The sequence below is a fragment of the Aquarana catesbeiana genome, linkage group LG10 (assembly GCF_042186555.1).
Source record: "Aquarana catesbeiana isolate 2022-GZ linkage group LG10, ASM4218655v1, whole genome shotgun sequence".
Classification (NCBI taxonomy): Eukaryota; Metazoa; Chordata; class Amphibia; order Anura; family Ranidae; genus Aquarana; species Aquarana catesbeiana.
This window is the reverse complement of record NC_133333.1, coordinates 81,475,834-81,495,239: the sequence shown is the minus strand read 5'-3', so window position 1 is coordinate 81,495,239 and position 19,406 is coordinate 81,475,834. Positions and strand designations below refer to the sequence as shown.

The window sequence follows — 19,406 nt, the reverse complement described above, 5'->3', positions numbered from 1 at the left end:
ATTGTAGTGTATAGTTTGCTTCAAAACTACAGAGAAGCTTTAGTGTACAATTCCACCCAAAAGAGTGAATTACCCCGCTCTCTCTCTAGCTTACATCATAAAGAAGGAGTCTGAAGGCAAACACCTTCTGCTCTTCTCTTTCCCATAGTGCTCTGCTTCATCAGTGTCATTGGTACATTCTGGACTGCACACTGATATTTCAATATAAAGACTTTTTTTAAATATAAAAAGTACACTAAAAAAAAACCTGTTTTGAAAATTGAATAACTAAAAATGTTAAATCATTGCAGTTTCCTTTTAATTTGCTATAAATCACACTTACGACATTCATATGCTGGACAGCAACGGTCGGAGGTGGGAACCTGGACTGATCTTTCTCCATTCCGTAAGCACACAGGCACAGTGCATGTGATACCGTGACATATAGGCTGGAAAAGATACAAAGATTAAAATGTCGGTTGGCACACATAACTGTTTCCCCTAATATAAATAGGTGAAATATTACTTAAGCCATAATGGTACTTACAACATGTGTAGTTGGAATCACTGGAGGAGTAATTGGTGGTGGAGGTGGAGGTACTGTAGAAAATTATACATTTTACATTAAACAGGAAACTATACTACTACTATTATTACCAGAAGCATGTTCTAGGATTTGTCTCTCATGTGAGCACTGCTGCAAAAATGCCCTAATGCCCAATTAGATTCCTTAGCTGAAATGCAATGTCCAGTGCTGTTTTACTTTCAGGTACTGGAGTCCTATTGACAGGAAACTCCACCATCTTTCCACTATATCCTACCCCCTTTGATTCAGCTGTGTCATGACTGGTACAAAACAACGCACCTTCACATCCCACATGAGAGGAAACAGTGTGAGCAAAGATTAGGCTAAATTAGATTTTTTGGGTTATATAAATGACTGCATTGTTAACATTATAAATACATTTTTTTCTTGCATGCAAATATTGCCTGCAATTTTTCCACTTCCTGCATTGTAAACATATATCATTTTTACGATCCCTGAAAAAAATGTTCTAGCAATGAACTTACTACAAATGTATGAGGGACAGCAAGAATCCTCTGTGTTTGGCACTTCTACTACTCTTTCTCCATCTTTACAGTCTGCTGGTTGGCATCCGCTGCTTTCACAAGGCTGTAGGAAGTGAGAGATACAAAATCAGACCACTATCATTTGACAGTCAATATACAGAACATTTTAGAGATAGCAGATTATTTTAATCTCAGGTTGGAAATAAGTTTTGATACCACAGAGATTATAAATACTGTATGATATGAGAGGTACCGTACAAATCTATGAGGGTTCTCTGTACAGGCATGGCCAATAATGCAGAAGATTAAGGGATTTTAAACATTGGAAGAGGTCACAGCTGTGCTATTGAGGTCAGTAAACATGGGAGGCAGAAGGTTTTAGAAGACTACAGATGGTTGGCTAGTTGTTAGTTTTGTTAAAGGCACACCCGTGCTTAAACCTTCTAAACCCTAAAGCCTTACTCTCACTAACCCGCATTTACACTAAGATCTCAATGTGGAATACTACTGATCTTACACTGATTATTTCATATGCTATCCTATCAATTTGGTCGTCAGGACATAAAAATAAACTTACTGTTTCAGTCGGAGTGGAGGAGGGAGGCTGTAAAAAACAAAAAATATATAAATGAATGTTTATATACAGTATATTTTATCAATGGCAATGTTAAACCTTTGCTGCAAAAAGCAAATGAATAAAAACCTATTGCATTGGTGTAGGTACCTTAAGATGCCAGCGCATACCCATACAAACCAAAAACTCCAGCCTCTGTATAGGTAGATTAGGCACACAAGATTGCACTGTGGTGGGGGGGCGGGGTAGGGCATGCCTATTTACTAGTACCAGAGAATTACATTTTTTGCCAATCACATTCACTCTTGAAGTGTCTTTTGGTTTTTGCTATGCACTGAAACTATATGATGCTTAAAGTTATGTGACGGTTTTTGTTAGAAATTCTATATATAGCCCTTCAGAACAGACACACAATGCACAGTCCACAAAGGCTTTGCTGCTTAAAGTGTTACTAAAGCTAGGACCCTGCATTCACTATATCTGGTCTCCCACTGTACACAAACATACAAATACAATTATTTCAGTGAATGTAAACTGCTAAATACCTTTTCTCATGAGCAATATATAGCAGTCATGTGACTTCTATTAGTGTCCAGCCGGGCACTGGTTAAAATGTGTAGAAGGAGTTTTAATTTTCCTCTGACTGTCCTATGAGGCTGCATGACCCCTGACCCTCTGTCTGGACAGTGCTGATTGGCCCTGTGCCCCCACAACAAACCGAGCATGTGCAGAGTGCCCCAAGACTATGTTCTATCAGCAGATGGATTGGGGGTAGTAAAATAAGAGGAGAAGAGAAGACAGGATCAAACAGCCTTTATACACAATGTGCAGAAGTAAATCCTTAGGTTCCACAGTGATTATAACAAGCATGTTTTACTGCATATACAGACTGATTTTACTGTTTTTGGTTTAGTAACACTTTAACTGCAGACGGGAAGCAGGATTTTTTTATCAGAGAAAAATGCAGCTACAAACTTATAGACACTGCCATCTACTGGCTGTTGTAGTTGTTGCACAAAATACATGAACAATGTACTGCAACAGTTTTTAAAGTGTATTTTTGGAAATATTTACTTTTTATTTCAAATGTTTGTATCCAAGAATACAAAGAATACATGTATTTATTATATATATATATATATATATATATATATATATATATATATATATATGTGTGTATATGATTATATATAATATATATATATATATATATATATATATATATATATATATATTTATATTTATTATAGAAATAATAGGTGGTAAATCACCTAAACAAAAGCACATATCAGTGAAGGATTTTTCCAGCACAGGTTTACTTTAAACCTGAACTCCTTGCAGATTGAGATACACATTAATGCAGCTCTGTATTAATTTATACATTGGTAAATGTACATTTTTATATTCAAACAGTGTAAGTAGCTTGGATCTGATTTGGATTCAACCTGTTGCAGTCCCTGCACAGCAAAGTTCAGACTGAGAGAAGCAGAAGCAGCGCAAGGAGCCAAATGACAAATGACAAGCCTGCTGCTTCTCCTTTCACTGTTCTGTCAGCATAGCTCCACACTGTCCCTGATTTTGAGGGAATGTCCCTGATTTGGAGCAATGTCCCTCTGTCCCTCATTCCTCCTCATTTGTCCCTCATTTTGGTCTGATCTATATAGATGTTTTTAAAATGCACTTTTTATCTATCAAAAAGTGTTTTCCAGCACTAAACCTTTCATCTGATTTCTAAATTGCTGCATTTGTAAATTTCAAAAGCCAATATAAAGGAATAGTAGTGGTAAAAAGCACTTGTGGGTCTAACCAATCTTGTTTTTTTTTGTACAATTCTCCTTTAAGGGGGCGTGACAGGGGGTGTGTCCTATGCCTGCATGCTTTTGCTGATAGGTGTCCCTCATTCCCATCTCAAAAAAGTTGGAAGGTGTGTGTCAGAGGCTTGGAGTTAGACAGGAGCTGAAAGTGTTATGGAACTGCAGCATATAAAATTCAAATATCCTGCCCTGTCAGTCACGGCTGAGCTGTGAAAATCTCAGGACTTCATGGACAAAAATACAAATCCTTTAGCAGGTAAAACAGCTCCCATATATTTATTTCATCTGTTTGCTTATCTTCTTGCCTTGAGTTCAACTTTAAAATGAGTAATGATGATGTGTACAGTATACACATCAGTTGCAGCCAATCGTCTTTTAGCCATAGCAGGTTAGGCAGGTGCTTTGGGATCAAGCAGGACAGAAGGACCATGACAGTCTAGATGAATAATGGTTTATACAGGCACCAACAGCATTTGGCATATGTATGTTTGAAATGAATGTACAGTTCTATAAAATAAGACTCAAGGAAACAGTCTAGCCAGTCAGAAAGTCTGCAGTGGTTATGCAGTGGGGCTTGACCACATACAAATTATAGTTGTCATTCAAAGCTCTACCTGCATTTTGTAAACTTCAACCAAACTTAAAAAATCATCCTGATAGTCCTATAATATTATACAGTACTACAATCAGATTTTACACATTCTACCTTTTTTATACTTACTGGAGTTGTTGGTATTGGAACTGAAAAATAAAAAGAGAAATATGGTATTACCAGCTAGAATAACCCAGCAAGCAATTTACAACTGTGTATAGCATACTATAAACATGAGTTAAATATCAACATCCAAACAACATAACATGTTTATTCAATAAGATAATTCAAAAATTGAAAAGCACAGTGACCAACAGCCACCTATCAGACAAATGTTAAAGGTCAAATGATGGCTAGATGCAGATGTTACAGTTTGCAGCGCTTTGCCTTATTGAATAAACCTTATGGGATAGACACATGAACTACTTTTTTTTATTTTCCCATCTAGAGGGTAAATGGCAGATCACCACCTGGATAGAGTTCATTTTACAACCAAGGACTAACACTGGCCGCATACAGCACTATTTATAACAAACACATGCGCATAGTCACTGTACACAGCTCTTGCAAAATGTGCAAATACGGTAATGAACCATCATTCCACAGATGTTCAAAACATTTTGTTTTGGAGAGGAATTATCCATGACGACCCCAAACTGTAATAATAATTATGATTGCTTATGATTGCTTCCTATGAAATATGTTTTCCTTGATCTTATATAAGCACAGAAAAATATAGTACTTTAAATATATATGTGCAGCATTTTCCCTTTCCATAAACTTGCAATGTCCCTTTGAACTTGCTAGGGAATGTGACTAACAGATATACTGTAGATGCAAACCAATATTGGATTACCAAGGACCAGTGAAGCATCAACAATGGATCTGAAGAAAAATGTCAGAATTCTTTTTGCTTTCCTTGATATCCTCTCATTTTCTTTCTAATTAAAATATATCTTCAAATACTTTATTAGCACTCTCCTTTGTTATTTCTGTCTACTCGTTGTAACATGTGGTTTGTATTACAAAGCTTTTCTTTGAAAATAAAGAATGCAACCAAAACAAGATAATGAAGGTCAGCACTTACTGCAGAAGAATGCATTGCAGCAAGGGTCATCAGTTGAACTTTGAATCTTATACTCATTTTCTTTACATGTGGGTTCAGGAGCACAGGTCACGTGTCTACATGGAGGCTACAACATAGAGAGAGTTGTATAATTAGAATTGTTCATAAGAACATATTATGGGGTATCAATTATCTAGGCATGCTTAGGAAAAGTCTTGTTTCAAAGTAGGCCTATGATGAAATGCTAATAAAAGCTGCAGTGCAACATGGAGGCCCTCTAACAATTAATTTCTGTACAATACATAATAACAAAATATATGGCACTGAAAGCACATCACTAATTGGGCATCAAGTGCATGCTGGGAATATTATCTTGTACCAGTTGTATGGTTGGAAACATACTAAGCGTTCTCTTCACAGCACACCCGTATTCACAAGAATTTATTCATTGAGAAAGTTTGTGAATATTTCAACACATTTTGGGCAAAGTAATATCTAAATTTCAGTGGTAATTACAATGTGAATTAGAACCCCCCCCACACACACACACACACACACACACACACACACACCAAAAGACATAGATTAAATGAGCAGTCCACCCAAAAATTATATTGTAGTAATAGATTAAACATTTTGAGAAATTTCTTTTTTTCCTTTTTTTCTTGGTGTTTTGGTGATCAGATATTCTCTCCCAAGTTCCTGAACTCACCTCACTGCTTAGCCCATTACAAGAGAATCATGATCACATTGATGGGTGCTCATTATTCATATATTTTCTATAGTGTTAGGAATAATATATTAAAGTTAGTATGACACCCATATTAAAATATATGGATAGGTTGTGCCAGAAACTATGGTGGGAATATCTTTCCAGTGGTGGACACCCTGAAAACAAGGACTGATACCCATCCAAAACTGAAGTATGAATTTTGGGCAGACTTAACTATGAAGTTTTGTGACAGGTGAAAACTTACAGGAGGTGGAGTTGGTGGAGGTGCTGAAAAAGATTTAAAAAAAAATACACAAATCAGCATTAGAAAATATGATAAAGCAAATTGTAAAGTAGCACAATAACCAATCACAATTCAGTTTCAGTAATCTGGATTAAGGAAGCTAATGTCTGATTTGTTGTTGTGGGGGTTTCTCTGCTTTGCGTTCTCTTATTGAATTAAGGTCACAGCATATTTCTGAGGGAGGTCAGATGGGCAGGCATGAGCTTTCTGACAGAAGATCTTTCAGAAAAAAACGTTCACAGTCCTAAACATGCTTGTTTAGACGTATGGCAATCAAGACAAAAGATCTTCCCTCTGGACCTTCTGGCTATGCACCTGACACAGAGTTCCACTCTGCCTGCTTCTTTTTTTAAATGTTAAATTATACCCAGAGCAAGTGGGAGCCACTGGAAATGCAGAGATATCACTGCTGGAGCAGAAGAAGTTTTAATACAGTAAGCATTTCATTCAATCTGCCAGCATTCTGAGACAAAGATGCCAAAGAACAACCCCCATCCCAAAATCAGTAACTAATAATGAACTGACAGAATAAAAACAGTATTATTAATCCAGTTACCTGATGTTTTTCAACTGACATAAAGTGGTAGTAAACCACATTTAAAGAACAAAAAAAAAAAATTCCCTGCAGGGGAATGCATCGCGTGCGGGAGCTGCCATTTACCGCATGGGCTCTGAAGGTCTGGCAGGACACAGTACTCAGGACCTTTAGAGTGCATGCACCTGACCTCACCAGCTGCATGCACTCTGAATATCTCCTAAACAGTGCAAGCTTAGGAGATATTCACAGTACCTACAAAAGATGAAAAAGTGGGTTTACTACCACCTTAATGCCATGATCATCTCTTTTTAATATCAGTGGCAATGGTGTAGCAGCAGAGGCAGCAGAAGTGACTGCTACATAATCCATAGCTTTGGCGGGCAGCTGGGACCCGCTCTTTTTATTCTCCCTTATTGCAGCAGTACAGGCATTACATGCTTTACTGGCTAGGACAGGCCTCGACACTTCCAAGTTTATTAGACTGTGACAAACTGGTACTCATATAAGGTCAAACTAATATTTTTCAGCTTAGAATAATTATCAATTTAGAATTTGCATTGGAAAAAAATAAAGCTGTATTCTGAATGGTTTCTAATGCTAGCAAAGACAGTTTATCATTTAGACAAGGTCTGCTGCAAAGTTCCCTCACTTTTCTGCTATAAAGACACTTACGACATTGATGCTCGGGACAGCACTCTTTTTCAGGGTCTCCAAGCAGCAGTGGTGGCCTGTTATCATCGCATGTGGGAATATTGCATTTCTTTTGACATTCTGCATGTAAAGAATAAACAACACCTTAAACAGTAAGCAAGAATTCGATGAACTAGAAATTGTATTTTCAGAATTAAAGGTAAAGTACAGCCAGACATGTTGGCCATGCTGCAAAAAGAATAATTGGTATGGCTCCACTTCCTAGCCTTAAAATAGGACTACACACTTTTTTTTTGGGGGGGGGGGTGGAGGGATTTGCGATAAAAGCAAAAAACCTTCTGTTTTAAGAAAGCTGCTTTACATATATATATATTACAGTTCTATTGGCATTCTGTACATAAAGAATAAACAATAAACATAAAGAATAAAGAATAAACAACACCTTAAACAGTTATTAACTATTCAATGAACAAGAAATTGTATTTTCAAAATTAAAGGTAAAGTACAGTCAGTCATGTTATGCAGACAAGGGCTCTCATACACCACTTTGATGCTGGACACCTAGCCTGAAATGGAGATAGGCAGTTTGGATTAATTCTGCACAGTTGGCCTTGCTGCATAAAGAATAATCGTTATGGCTTTACTTACTACCCAAAAATGGAAAACATTTGTTTTTTTTGGGGGGGGGGGGGGGTTGCAATAAAATCAAATAATCTTCTGTTTTAAGGAGGTTCTGCCATGCTTTAGAGTAAAATAAAAACTGTGCATAAATTGAAAATTTTAATTTTTTTTTTTTTACTTCTTATGGTATTATCTAACTAAAAATTACTTTGTACAAGTTGACTTACGGCATTCAATAACTGGACAGCAGCGAGTGGCAGAAGTTGGTTCAACTACCACTGGGACTGCACCCATCTTCTTACAAGACACGGGAAGACAGAGCACATCCAAGCATGGCGGCTTTTGGAAACAAAAATGCAATTATGTGTAAGTGCCTGCACATATGTGTAAAATTATCAAATATAGGAAAAAGTGTTAGTAGTAACTGAAAGGGTAGTCCAACCAAAAGTATTATTTTCTTTAACCTAGTTTCATTTGCTTTAAAAAAGAGGAGTCATTTTCATCTTTTCAGTGAGAGGAAGTTTAAAAAGACACTCGGCCATACACTGAAATTGGAAAATAACACCTACACCTCTCATGCTGCTTATTGATCATTGCCCCACAGTTATCAGATCACCATGCATCTGTGGGACAGCTCTGACATGAGTAGGCAAGGCCCCGCTGCTTTATCAAATGGCAGCCTCCACACTGTCTTTAAGTCAGTAGTGAGAATAGCTACAGGAAGCATAAATGCATTAAAGTGGTTCTACAGATTTAAGTTTTTTTTTTTTAACCTTAATGCATTCTCTGCATTAAAGTGGTTGTAAACCTCAGAAATTAATTATGAACTAATCATATCTATCTATAACAGCCTTTCTCAACCTTTTCAACACAGAGGAAAAACCCTTGAAAAAGTTCTTCGGTCTCGAGGAACCCCTGCAAAAAATTAGAACTCTACAACTCATGTAACATTAGTGTGATGGTCAGTGAGAGGAATGGTCCTTACACTTGTGGTCATTGGGAAGAATTACCTCCTTACAGATAGCTAAAAAGATCAATGGTGTCAGTGGGAACTTATCTGAGAGGCATAAATTGCCCAATGCTGAAGGAACTCCTAGCAACCTCTGGAGGAACCCTAGGGTTCCACGGAACCCTGGTTGAGAATCACTGATCTATAATGTGTTATTGTCTCAATTAGGAGTGCTAAGTGAAATTTCCGTCTGCTGCTTCATTCCCCTGCTATCAGCACGATTCACATCTGACAAGTTTTCTTGATACCAAGAGAAAAAAAAATCTGACAGGGCAATGGAGCTCCAGCTGATTTACAGCCTCTTTGCTATACGCTGTGTGAAGGGGGCTGTGTCCCTTCCCTCCTGTCAGCTCTCAGACCTCTTCTCACTGAGCTCTCCAGAGTATGATTTCAGCTCTCCACCCCCTGTTGTCTAACAGCTCAGCCAAGCTTTATAAGTTCTGCACTTTGAACAGATGTAGAGAAAAGAAGACTGCAGATAAACTGGTACAAAGTATATAGGAGGATTTGTTTTATGTCTTTGTTTCACCTGAGACCAGTCACTTCAATGGTAAATGTAAGGGTGTAAAACCACTTTAAGGTTAAAAGCCTTCTGTGAACAAGATCCCCTTTGGCCCCCATAAATACCTACCTGAGCCTGATCTCCATCTAGTGTTGTGCCCGAGAACAGCATCTCTCTCTCCGCGTTCTCTTATCCCACAGGACAGAGAGACAGCAGTGGGTGACATTGGCTCCTGATGCTGTCAATCAAATCCTGTAATTAGGGAGCTGGGTGTGGGGCTGGGTCACGCATTCTGTGTGTATGGACACAGGCAGTGCGACTCTTGATCAATCCTGCATGAGTGTCCCCATAGCAAGTGGCGTGCTATGGGGGCACTCGCTGAAGTCGAGAATCCAGGAGGGCTGGCATGGGACACCACAAAAGGAGGATTGGGGCTGCTCTGTTTAAATCCATTGCATGGAGCAAGTAAATATAATATGTTTATTTATTTATTTATTTTCTAAAAAAGGCTTAGAATCACTTTACAGTATGCCTAAAGGCAAACTATTTCCTATAGTTTGGGACAGAGTGGACACCTGTCATTTTTTATTGCTGTCTGTAACCCTTTAGGGAGATTCACCCTCTATATTGGTCCTGTTTACCATTATCATTAAAAGAGAAAGTAAAAGAAAATCCCAAACTGTTGGCTGTTCATAGTGATAGAGTAAAAGTAATAGAGGGGAAATCATCCAATGGGCATACTAGTCCCAAGGACCTGGGGTCCCCAGAGAGTTTCTTTCATTTGCAGGGATGGCTATGTATATCTCCCCAAGGGGACAAAGCTGAAAAAAAAAAACTGACATCGGTTAAAACCCCCCTTTACTTTATACAAAATAAAAACAAAAGTTTTGCTTATAGTTTCACTTGAAGGTTCTTTGCCTTTGCTTGCCTTTTTTGGGGGGCACATCTTCTACATATAGTGTATAGGCTGTTATTGCTGACCTATCAAATAGTTTCTAAGTCACTGGAACCTGAATGCATCAAACAAAGCACAAAGTAAGAAGTTGTGCCAGTGACTGGGTAAAGCTCCATGGGATAAACAGGGATAACAGGCAAATAGCACTTTCTGAAGGAAAGTTCATCAATGCCAGCCTATGTATTTCTCTCAGTGTATATTCTTGACTTTACCTGAGTTCTGGAGTCCACACTGCTTCCTTAGCACATTAAAAAGGTATATATACATTATAAAGATAGCAACTCGCATAACTTACGGGAGGTGGAGGTGGAGTGGGTGTGGTCTATGGATAAACACAATGAAAAATGTCAGGTAAAGCTAAAATTATGTTAAAATGCAGTCATATTTTGTCAGTGTTGTGACAACAGACACATTTTGTATCAAATTAGAATCCAATTTTAAAGGATCATATTATTGTGCATGATTTTTAATTCTATATTGGTAGCTTCCAGTCAAATGTGCATGCTCTGTTTATAGTATTGATTATCATATCTTTTCTTGTCACAATATTTTAGCCATCCAAAAATGTAGACGGTAAGCAAGCATATTTAGAGAATATAATGAAATATCATTTGGGTGATATTATAATAATAAAAATGATAACAAAAGCATTAACAACAATAATATACATCGGAATGATATAAAGTACAAAAATTTAAATAGCAAATTAAAACTGATGCTTCATATTGATAGAATATTGAGTAATGACTTACAGTCTCGGGTGGAGGTGGCTGTGGTGTTGTTGGTATTGCTAAAATGTAAAGAGACAAAATATTAGCTCTAGATATTTTTACGGAATCACAGCACCACACTATTTTCGGGTGCAGACATGCTCAAACTACAGTACATAATTAATTTGCATTTTCCCTGCATTATGAGAGCAGCTAACAGAAAACTGTTACCTCCCAAACTAAATCACATTGATACCCAGCAGTGTAGGGAGGTTTGTACTTTATCATTTTCTGGTCCAGAGCTTCCCAGAAAAGTTCCTAAAAAATCCTTTTGTCTTTTGCTGTATATATGTCTGATTACTATAGGTGCTAGAAAAACCAATGAATGTATTTATCCACCAAAAACTTTGTTGATTTTCTGTAGTTGTCAAAGGAGGCATCATATGGTAAGCTTGGATGCAAATCAAGCTTTTCTTATTAGCAATGTTATTGTAAGATATTTTTACCATGATGAAGAATGAGTTTAAATTCAGGGTTCTCTTTGGCAGATTTTAAAGTGATGTAAATGCTCAATTTTTTAAATTAAGATTAAATTAAAATACAAACATTTCATACTTACCTGCTCTGTGTAATGCTTTTGCACAGAACAGCCCTGATCCTCCTCTTCTTGGGTACCGCTCCTGGCTCCTCCCCTCATCCACAAAGAGCAAGGTTTGGCCCTGCCCCCATACCCTCATCACTGGCTTGGATTGACAGTAGCAGGAGCCAATGACTTCCACTGTTGTCTTTAAATCAATGAGGTTACAGAGAGCTGAGAGATCTTGCGCACAATGCTGGATCAAGAGATCAGGCTCAGGTAAGTATAAGGGGGAGGGGGACTGCATGCAGAAGGTTTACCTTAATGCAGAGAATTTGATAAGGTAAAAAAAAAACGTTCTGCCTTTAAAACCACTTTAATGGAGGCGAAGATCTAAAGGAATAAAGAATGTTTGCTTTGCAAAGTGAATGTTCACTTAGTTTTGTTAAAAAGGTGAAACTGTGTTCACCTCAATGATCCAGCAAATTTTTTTTTAAAAAACTTCCTTTGTACGTGATAAGTTACTCAAAATAAGCATGGATTTACCTTAATCAAATGCATACTCACTATCCCTTTAGCAAATAAAACCTGCAATGTCAGATCTAAAATTATGATTTATCTGTAGCACTAACTCTCGGTGGAGCTGCTGGTTTAAAGCGGGCTGTTACCTTCACTCTCGATACCTCTGTTTCACCGGCACCGGGTCTAGGGTCCCATTGAGTCTACCTCTGGACGATGTAGGCACCAAGTACTTGAGTATATTTTCCAATGCTTTAATGAACAAGTATTGAAGGAAGTAGCAGGAAAGAGGTAGAAGGAAAGTTGCAGGGAAGCTCAAATGAAGGAAGTAGCAGGAAAGAGGTAGAAGGAAAGTTGCAGGGAAGCTCAAACACCTTTCCTTAGTATTCTTTAGAACATTCTTTGGAATTGAACACTTGTAATTGAATGCACTCCCCTTGTGGAATTCAATCTTTGCCCGCCTGGATAGGCCTCTCTCACTTGCCGAGCAGCCAGTACACAGCACGAACAAAAGTCTCTGCCAAAGACTTGTTTGGAACAAAACCCGTACAATCCTCTACCACAGGATGTATTGGTTTGCGATGAATGTCAGACACAGTACTTGAACCTTTAAGCCAGTACTATGCAGTAAGATTACTTCAGGATACGTCCTCCAACCGAGTCACCAGGCCCCTCTCCAGACCAGCACTCTGCATGATCCTTCCATGACGGGTCCTCCCCTGGGATCTCGGTTGTCCAGCTTCTTCACTCAGGATAGACAGCTCAGGACCGTTCCTCTGCTGCTGTGGTAGGCCCCAGACAGGCTTCTGGGCCCACCCACACGCCACAGCGACGTGGGCCTCCGGAACGGAGGACCACGAGGTGGTACTCTTAACGCATACCTGTCGGCCAGGAGGGCCAGCAGGTGGCTGAGAACGAACCCTAAACATGGCGTCTGTCCCATAAATACCCTCTCCCAGAATGCAATTCGGAGGACCACCTCCACCGAGTTGTCTCTGGGACAGAGGAGCACTCATCCGCTTCAACACGTTGCCTTTCCAACACCGACCCATGTGACAACGACACCCACCGGCGCAGTGTGGAACTACACGCTACTCAGCCAAGCTGGAACAGAGGCAAATCTAACTTCACCTAACAAGTAACCCACAAGATTTACCTATCAGCAGTAGATTAAAAATCTACCAGCGCTACATATCTATCCGCTGAGACCAACCCAACTCATGAATATTCAAATACATTCTTATAAGAAACCCTCCAATCACAATTATTAAGTGTCAGTAGCAGACTAATAGCATGTCTCAAAACCAAAATAATGGGAAGGAAAGGACTGGATAATTGTAAACTATGGCATTTCTATCATCAGTCTTTTTCTGTTGACAGATATTTGCGTGTATGTAAATGGCTGATGTATGAAAACCAGTCTAGATGCAAATGGCCTTTCCTTGAGGTCTTCTTTAAAGTGGTAGTAAACCCATGTTTCTTGCTGCAAGATAATATCATAATGTGCTAGTATGCACCGCATACTAGCACATTATGAGAGACTTACCGTGAAACTACAGTCACATTCCTGACAAAGGCGTCCTACGTGGCTCTGAAACGTTGCACTACACTGCTTTGTGATCTTTCTTGAATAAAAAAACGTTTGGACGAAATTCATGATCCTTGTGCTTGTGAATATCTACATATATTACCTTGAAACTAAGTCCTCCAGCAACGCATTGTCAGCACTGCAGAGGATTCCATTTTTGCCCAGTCTTCCTTCCGGGTTCACGGGCTGCCACAGCTTGAGTGGCTGAGCAGCGATGACGTCACTCCTGCGCATGCACTGGTGACATCACCAGCTGCTGCTCACTAGGATATCTCCTAAATTGTGCACATTGAGGAGATATTCATTTTACCTACAGGTAAGCTTTATTATAAGCTTACCTGTGGGTAAAAATAAATGAAGAGCATTTATTACCACTTTAAGTATGGAAAACGTGTATAATTACTTACGACATTCATATATTGGACAACACTCGGTATCCAGGTTGAAGTTCACAATTGGCTGCATGTCACCACAATAGGGAGCTGCTGGGCATGGATCACACTCTGTAAAACAAAAAACATATTTATTCCAATTTTATCAGACAACCTTTTTGGAGTGTGTAGGCAAAATAAGTCATGGAGATTTACCTTCACTACATACAGAAGGATACATCATTGAAATGGCCAAACTGAATGTTCCCTTTGCTTGATGAGTCTGGTGAACACGGGCAGCCTGTCCATTAAGGGCGCACGGGTGCCGCCCATTCTATCACGTCACCACCCTATATGTATCATGGATAGATTCATGCATAACATGGATCTATCCATGGCCACTGTGGCCACTCCCTATTCAAGCATCCGGCCTCTTTTCGGACTCCGGGGTGCCTGAATGTTTTTTCGAAGCACCTGATTAGAGCCTTAGGCTTTAAAAAAGGTGGACTCGGAGCACAAAGCATTGCGCTCGGAGCCCACACAGGTTAGAAAAGTAATTAATATTTGCTTTTCTAACACTGAACCGCCTCTCCGCCAATCAGGAAGCGGGGGTCCAATACCCGTCACCTGATTGACTAAATTGCAGGCGATCCTATTGGACGCTTAGCAGAAGGTAAGAAGAGATGCACGGGAAGCATAGAGGACACAGGAGCCACCGCCTGTTCCACTGCCTGTCCCACAGCTCGTCGCCGTCACCCACTGCCTGACCCGCCACCAAGATGGGGCAAGTGCCAGTCAGACAGCGAGTGGGTGGGGGCATCACAGTGAGGCTGCATTTGATGGGCACAGTGGCTGCATTTGATCAGATTAGGTCACTATTGAGTTTGCATCAAAGAGAAGGTATCTGAAGGCAAACACCTTCTGCTCTGCTCTTTCTCATAGTGCTCCATGACGCTAGTATCATTAGTGCATTCTGGACTGGACTTTGAATTTTAAATATAAAGTTTATATTTAAATATTAAAAGTAGATAAGAAAAACGTGTTTTAAAATCTGAATAATTCAAAAACTTTAAATCATTTGTTTCTTTCTAATCTGCTATAAAAATAGTCCACAATTATACTTACGACATTCATATGCTGGACAGCAAGGGTCAGAGGTGGGAACCTGGACTGCTCTTTCTCCATTCCGTAAGCACACAGGCACAGTGCATGTGATACCATGACATATGGGCTGGAAAAGATACAAAGAATAAAATGTTGGTTGGCACACATTATTGTTATCATTTCTCCTAATATAAGTAGATGAGATATTACTTAAGTCATAATGGTACTTACAACAGGTGTAGTTGATACCACTGATGGAGTAGTTGGTGGTGGAGGTGGAGGTACTGTTGAAAATTATACATTTTTCAGTAAACAGGAAGCTATACTACTACTAATATCACCAGATGAATGTTCTGGAATGTGTCTTTCATATGAGGACTGCTGCAAAAATATCCTACAGATCTGTGAAGTTAGATTCCTCAGCACAAATAAAATACACACTGCTGTTTAAGTTTCAGCTACTGAAGTCCTATTGACAGGAAACCTGGCCATCTTTCCACTATGTCCTACCCCCTTTTATCCAGCTGTGCCATGACTGACAAAAATCCACACCTTCACTTCACACATGGGGGGGGGGGGGGGGTGTGAACGGTGTAAGTTTAGGCTAAATCTGCTGAAGAGCAATGTACGTCTAGCAATGTACTTACTACAAATGTATGAGGGACAGCAAGAATCCTCTGTGTTTGGCACCTCTACTACTCTTTCGCCATCTTTACAGTCTGCTGGTTGGCATCCGCTGCTTTCACAAGGCTGTAGGAAGTAAGATTTACAAAATCAGACCACTATCATTTGACAGTCAATATACACAACATCTTAGAGATAGGAGAACATTTTAATCTCAGGATGGAAAGGGGTTTTGGTACCATAGAGGTTATAAATATAATGTGATATGCCATATAAATCTATGAGGGTTCTCTGTACAGGCACGGCCAATACTGCAGAGGATTAAGGGATTTAAAACACTAAAAGAGCCTGCAGCTGTGCTATTGAGGTCAGAAAACAGGGGAGGCAGAAGGTTTTAGAAGGCTACAGAGGGTTGACTAGTTGTTAGTTTTGTTAAGGGCACACCTGTGCTTAAACCTCCTAACCCCTAAAGCCTTACTCTAACTAATCTACACTAAGATCTCAATGAGGAATACTACTGATCTTACACTGATTATTTTATATGCTATCCTATCAATTTGGTCATCAGGAAATAAAAAAAAGAAACTTACTGTTGCAGTAGAAGAGGGAGGCTGTAAAAAAAGAGTAAATAAATATTGATATACAGTTTATTTATTGAATGCCAATATTAAACCCCTGTTGCAAAAAGCAAATGGATTAAAACCTATTGCAATGCCAGCGTATACCAGTACACACCACAGATAGGTGCCAGTGCTTCCCAATACTTCAGCCTCTGTATAAGTAGATTAGGCAGAGTCATACAGGATTGCACTTTGGTGGTGGTGTTGGGGAACGCCTGTTTATTAGTACCAGGAAATTTGTCTTTTGCTGAACACATTCACTTTTTGGCTTTTGATATGCACTGAAACTTTATGATACCTACAGTTATGTGACAGTTTCTAAAATGTATTTTTGGATATATTCAATTTTTGATTTAAAATGTTTGCAATCAGGGAAGAGTACAAAGAACACATGTATGTCATGACTGTGCTATGTGGCTGAGCTGTGAAAATCGAAGGACTTCGTGGACAAAAACACAAATCCTTTAGCAGCTAAAACAGCTCCCATGTACGTATTTCATCTGTTTGTTTATCTGCTTGCCTGGAGTTCAGCTTTGAAAAGAGTAATGATGATCTGCAAAGTACAATCATTAGTTGTATTCAATCATCTTTTAGCCATAGCAGGTCAGGCAGGTGCCATGGGGCCCAGCAGCACAGAAGGGCCAGGACAGTCTCATTGAATAATGCTTTATACAGGCACCAACAGCATTTGGCATATATGTTTGAAATGTATGTAAATTTCAATAAAACAAGACTCAATTATACACTCTAACCAGTCAGGATGTCTGCAGTGGTTATACAGTGGGGCTTGATTAAATATAATTATATTTGACATTCAAAGCTCTACCTGCAATTTGTAGATTTCAACCGAACCTACAAAATCAGCCTGATAGTCCTATGATTTATACTACAATCAGATTTTACACATTCTACCTTTTTGTACTTACTGGAGTTGTTGGTATAGGAACTGAAAAATAAAAAGAGGAATATGGTATTACTATCTATATCTCAGCAAGAAACTTACAACTGCGTATAGCATACTCTATATAAACATAAGTTAAATATCAACATCCAAACAACACAACATGTTTATTCAATAATTCAATATGACCAACAGACACCAATGAGATTTTAATATTAAAAGTCAAATGATGGCGACGTTCAGATGTTATGGTGTGCAGCGCTTTGCCTTATTGAACTGACCTCATGGGATAGACACATGGACTACATTTATTTATTTCCTCATCTAGAGGAGAAATGGCAAATCACCACCTGGACAGAGTTCATTTTACAACCAAGGACTAACACTGGCCGCATACAGCACTGTTTATAAAAAACAAAACAGCATAGTCACTGTACACAATTCCTGCAAAATGAGTGAATAATAAACTATCATTCCACACATTTCAGAAAGAGAGGAAATATCCATGACTACCCTAAATTGTAATAATACTGTAATTATGATTGCTTTCTTTAAACATTTTTTCCTTGATCTAATATAATTACAGAAAAATCTTGTATTTTAAATGAATATGTGCAGCATTTTCCCTTTCCATAAATTTGCAATGTCTCTTTGAATTTACTAGTTAATGTGACTATAATAACAGATATGCTATATGTGCAAACCAGAATCAGATTATCACGGGCTTGTGAAGCATCAACAATGGATGTGCAGGAATATGTCAGATTTTTTATTTATTTTTTCCTTCCTTGATATCCTCTAATTTTCTTTCTAATTACAATAAAGTGAGATTTCCTTTGTATGCCCCTCAGGGCATATTTTATAAAATGTGATTATAACAAAAAGTTTGTAGAATTTGTTAAAAGACAAATTCAGCTAGATAATCTTAAAAGAGAATATTAAGGAAATCAGTGTTCTTCTGTACTTCCCTTGATCTTCAAATACTTTTTTGCACTCTATTACTTTGTTATTTCTGTCTACTTGCTGTAGCGTGTGTTTTCTAATACAAAGCTTTTCATTAAAGGTAAAGAATGCAACAAAATAAGATAATGAAGGTCAGCACTTACTGCAGTGGAATGACGCGCAGCAAGGGTCTTCAGTTAGACTTTGAATCTTATACTCATTTTCTTCACATGTGGGTTCAGGAGCGCAGGTTACGTATTTACATATTGGCTACAATATAGAGAGAGTTATACAATTTCAGTGGTCATAGGGACATGTTATGGGGTACAATTATCACCACTAGGCGTGCTTAGGAAACGTCTAATCTAATGTCAAAGCTTGTGATGAAAACATTTATGCTATTAAAAACACTATGGAGGTGCAACATGGAGGCCCTATAACAGTTAATACATGTACAATACAAAACAACATAATATATGGCACTGAAAGCACATCACTACTCGGCCATCATGTGCATAGGGGAACTATTAACTAGTACAATGGAAACACTACTGAGCACCCTCTTCACCAACACACATGTATTCACAATATTAGGAATGTTTGTGAATATTCCAATACATTTTTGGCAAAGTAATATCCGCATTTCAAGGATAATTACAATGTGAATTTGAAACCCCTCCCCCACTGAAAGACATAAATTAAATGAGAAGTCTACCCAAAAATGATATTCTAGTAATAGATGAATAATTTTGGCTGAATTTCTTTTTTTTTGGGGGGGGGGTCTCTGGTGTTCAGATATTCTCTCCCAAGTTCCTGAAATCACCTCACTACTTGGTCCATTACTAGAGAATCATGATCACATTGATGGGTGCTAATTATTCATATATTTTCTACAGTATTAGGAATAATATAGTAAAGTTAGAATGACACCCATTTTAAGCTTTACAATGGCCATATGGAAAGGTTGTGCCAGAAACTGTGGTGGGAATATCTTGCCAGTGGAGGACCCCCTGAAAATAAGGGCTGATATCCATCCAAAACTGAAGTATGATCCTTGGGTGG

At 38.6% G+C, this 19,406-nt stretch overlaps 1 protein-coding gene across 13 annotated transcripts in view; it reads right to left on the bottom strand.

Moving 5' to 3' along the window:
* LOC141110752 (uncharacterized) overlaps positions 1-19,406 on the bottom strand; it is a 263,647-nt gene that overhangs the window by 28,475 nt on the left and 215,766 nt on the right. For all 13 annotated transcript variants that reach the window (XM_073602320.1, XM_073602329.1, XM_073602321.1 and 10 more), the window contains 18 exons: positions 18,509-18,614; positions 17,428-17,447; positions 16,472-16,492; positions 15,905-16,007; positions 15,489-15,541; positions 15,279-15,384; positions 14,190-14,285; positions 11,141-11,178; positions 10,684-10,710; positions 8,150-8,261; positions 7,323-7,421; positions 6,074-6,096; positions 5,118-5,223; positions 4,160-4,179; positions 1,628-1,654; positions 1,051-1,153; positions 527-579; positions 323-428 (listed from right to left, as the gene is read on the bottom strand). In XM_073602320.1, coding sequence (XP_073458421.1) covers positions 323-428; positions 527-579; positions 1,051-1,153; positions 1,628-1,654; positions 4,160-4,179; positions 5,118-5,223; positions 6,074-6,096; positions 7,323-7,421; positions 8,150-8,261; positions 10,684-10,710; positions 11,141-11,178; positions 14,190-14,285; positions 15,279-15,384; positions 15,489-15,541; positions 15,905-16,007; positions 16,472-16,492; positions 17,428-17,447; positions 18,509-18,614 — 1,219 coding nt within the window. The remainder of the gene's footprint in view (positions 1-322; positions 429-526; positions 580-1,050; positions 1,154-1,627; positions 1,655-4,159; positions 4,180-5,117; positions 5,224-6,073; positions 6,097-7,322; positions 7,422-8,149; positions 8,262-10,683; positions 10,711-11,140; positions 11,179-14,189; positions 14,286-15,278; positions 15,385-15,488; positions 15,542-15,904; positions 16,008-16,471; positions 16,493-17,427; positions 17,448-18,508; positions 18,615-19,406) is intronic.